General features: G+C 41.8%; 1 protein-coding gene across 1 annotated transcript in view; it reads left to right on the top strand.

The window, feature by feature from the left end:
• The window catches only part of NEB (nebulin), a 108,688-nt gene that overhangs the window by 5,192 nt on the left and 99,709 nt on the right, over positions 1-3,787 (top strand). The window contains 3 exon segments of the mRNA XM_017736021.1: positions 1-99; positions 809-914; positions 1,404-1,469. The exon segment at positions 1-99 is cut by the window's left edge and continues 5,192 nt beyond it. Of these exon segments, the coding sequence (XP_017591510.1) occupies positions 1,437-1,469 (33 nt within the window). The 5' untranslated portion in view covers positions 1-99; positions 809-914; positions 1,404-1,436.

Genomic DNA, 3,787 nt, shown 5'->3' on the forward strand with positions numbered 1-3,787 from the left:
TCTTCGGGATCTGCTGACCCCGCTCGCTCTCACCCAGTGCTGCTCAGGAGGGAAGACTGGAGAGCCTTTGCTCCAACGGATATTTACTGGATGTCACTGGTAAGAACATTTTAAATGCATTTCACTTCTTTTCCTTAGAAGAGGCTCTTGAGCTGTTTCCCCATTGTGTAGTTTTTTGGGAGTAGTTGTCGTGCTTTGCCCGTGGAAGTCAGTTTTCTGTCTGAATAACCAGTTGCAGATTGGAGGAGGAGGAAAAGACTTGGCATGGTGTTTAGAAGTCTAACTGAAGGTTATAGCAGTGACAGGTTGAAGAGATACTGTTTATATGCAAACCCCACTTCCTGAGTTCATTCATACACCTTGGCCTACTTTTTCACGTGACTTGTTGCTCATTATTTGAGTTATTCTTAATTTATTTTAATAGTTAACAATACGTTTTTTCCAGTTAATGTTTTGGCCATTTTTCTCAGCCCATTGGGACTAAAAAGGGACAGTATTCAGTGTTCCTATATTTAACCTGCATTACTTGACTTCCCTTGCCTCAGAAGGAATTGCAGTTTAGCCAGCTAAACACAACCACCCCGTCAGTTGGCAGGATTAGCTTACACGGCAAATATCCCTGGACTCAGGAGCAGCTGTTCCAAAGCCTCATCCCCTCCCAACATTAGAAACAGGGCTGCAGACTCTGCTGGAAAATTGTGGCTTTGCCTCACAGCAAAATCAGTGTGTTAATTAATTCGTTCAAAGGTTCTGACACTAATCTGTGCTTTGTACTTCAGCCAACTCTATGGATTTTCATCTTTTCCAGGTCTGAAGAGATAGAAAGAAAAAAGCCACAAGAGCTTAAACAAAAAACCCCAGAGCATCTCTATAGGCTGATGCTGAGAAGACAGAAATTGCCGCATTAACCTAAGGTCACTTAAAAAAATATTTACAGTATTTTTCTACATTATGCTCTTACTATGAATGAACATAGTAGAACATAAAGCTCCCATTCAAACAGGTGCTTGAATGATATAATGAAATAGCATAGAATAGTCACAGAGAAAAGAAAAATACTTCAAATAATACTGTTGTAATGAAACAAATTAAACATAATGTTTCAAGAGATCTCTTTTATTTTCATTGGATTCCAATGTTATAACTGTTATATTTGATTCGGTGTTATAACTCCTGGAATGAAGTATTTGTCCAAAATTGTAATTTTTATCAGTATGTTTGAAACTTAATCCAATGTTTTTCCATAAAAGTCCAAGTAATGCCAGATCCCAACTCTGTTTAGGGTCTGACTAGTTACTAACCATGACCCCAAGTGCTTTATGAGCTTGACTTGTACCTTCTCATGGTACTTTCAGTCATGGGCTAATACTGTTTATTCACATTTTCACCTGCTGTGTGACCAGTGAGTGCGGGAGAGACAGAAGCAAACCCTCAGAATGGAGGAAGAAGAATATGAGGAAGTTGTGGAGGTAAGAAGAAAATGTGAGAGTAGAAATGTTTGCTTCCTGCCTTGTGACTGAATACATTAATCACCTTACTGAGACGCTGCTCAGGAGCATAGGTTGCTGTTTGCTCTCTGAGGATTAGGGGATGATTAGATATCTATTAAATGGTTTCATCAGTAAAACAACAACAACAACAACAGTTGTTCTCAGTGGAGCAAAGTCTCCTGGTTCCTGTCATAGTTTCTCAGTTTAAATAAAGACTGGAACCATCCCACACTCACAGTGCGAGGTTTTCTGATTACTCCCTGCGTAATTATAGATGCACTGGGCCAGCTCTTTTCCCTCCTGGCTTGCCCTCTGTCACCCAATCCATGCTGGAGAAGATGACTTTGGAAGCCCCTTTCTAGCCCTGCCTCTGCAGAAATGCAGCAGCTTTGTGCCACCAGGGGACCACAAACCAATTTAGCCTGAGACGTTGCAGAGATGGAGCCAGATTTAAGTGACAGGACAAGGGGGGAGGACTTTAAACTGACAGAGGGTTGATTTAAATTCGATATTAGGAAGAAATCCTTCCCTGGGAGGGTGGGCTGGCCCTGGCACAGGGCGTCCAGAGAAGCTGTGCCTGCCTCTGGACCCCTGGAAGTGTCCAAGGCCGGGCTGGAGCAGCCTGGGATAGTGGAAGGTGTCCCTGCCCATGGCAGGGGGTGGAAAAGAGGATCTCTAAGGTCCCTTCCAACCCAGGGCATGCTGTGATTCCATGATTCTGTGTCTGTGGAGGTGCATCACGGATTAATTTGCCAGTAGGTCATTTAAACTCCCAGTTAGATGCTGAATTATTTAGTCTCAGGAAACTGAATAAAAAATTCCCCAGGTACTGGGCAACCTACAGCTGGAGCCACGGGAACAATGACTTTACTATTGAAACAGTACACGAAATTAACAATATGGTCTCACTTGTTGCATTGCTACTACTCTGAAATTAACTTATGTGTTATGAAATACACAAAGTCTTGCAAAAAATCGCTCAGTGTTTGAGGAAAAGAACAAGAGTATAAATGTAAACATCCTACAACTCGTTGTTACCACTGTGTTCAGTGGACTGTTGATTTCAGGTGCGTGAGGGCATTGCCAGCTTTATATATTTCAAATAGTGAATGAAGTAAAGGCAAATGACTTGCCTGTCAGAGTAGTTAAATGCATTTTGCAAAATAAGTGTCACCACTCATAAAGTGCATTTTAAAGACCTTTTACTACCTAACTACAATGACACCCACCCTTCATTAAATTTCTTATTACCATATTAGTTGTAATTGCCTTTTTGCTTCCTGTGCATTGTGTGCTCTCTGTAATAGATATTTATTTGCTCTCATTGTTTATTTATTCCAACAGGAATTATGGTATTTTAGACTTTTTGTTCACACAGCCCCATTTAATCCTTTGTTTTAAATTTTCAATGACCGCCTTGCTGTAACCACATCCCTTGGGCCGAGGAGGCATTGCTTCAGTAGCTTCCCTTGGGATATTCATGGTGAGATGTTAAATAAAAGAGGAACAACAGCATCTGGTACAATTTTAAGCCTTTCCAGAATTTTCTTAATTCCTCTATCAATCCAAGATTTTAAATCTATGAGTTCTATCAGAAATTCATCTTCTGAAAGAGTAGGACATGATTGTTGACTATTGAGCAATTCCAGGGATTTAAAGATACTATTTTTTAACTTTCTCTGGAATTATGAGCCATTACTGGATGTTGTGGCTGTCTTGGGATGTGCAAAAATCCACAGTGAGTGATACAAACTTTTGCTGCTGAGGGACTTGAGGTTTTGTAGAAATTTTGTAGGAAGTTTGTGGAAGGGTTTTGTGGCAGTTTTGTGGGAGATTTTGTAGAAAGTTTGTGGGGGATTCTGAGGAAGGTTTTGTAGAAAGTTTGTGAAAGGTTTTGTGGAAAATTTTGGAGAAGGTTTTGTGGAAGGTAGGTCCAGCATGGAAATCACCTCAGAACAGCCCAATACATCTTGGAAAGTACGGCTTGGTCGCTTGAATTAACTTTGATGAAGAGCTCTGGGAAAGGGACTTAAATTTTAATGAGAAATTTTTTAAGTTCAAAGGGTTGTCCGTTCCCGCAGTTGTCGCAAGTGACCCCGAGCAAATATCGCTGAAGAGATTTTCCAACATAAACCCCGCACTTTCCATTTTCCTTTTGTCCAGGTGAAGCACATCCCGCAGGCAGCGGGTGCTGTTCGGCAGCAATGTCTTTAAAATGCTTTTCCCCGTCATTTCTGAGCGGGGCAGGTGCCGCACGCCGAGGCCCCGGGGGTGCCCCCCCCGCGCCGCCGCCCATG

The sequence above is a fragment of the Corvus brachyrhynchos genome, unplaced genomic scaffold (assembly GCF_000691975.1).
Source record: "Corvus brachyrhynchos isolate BGI_N302 unplaced genomic scaffold, ASM69197v1 scaffold45, whole genome shotgun sequence".
Classification (NCBI taxonomy): domain Eukaryota; kingdom Metazoa; phylum Chordata; class Aves; order Passeriformes; family Corvidae; genus Corvus; species Corvus brachyrhynchos.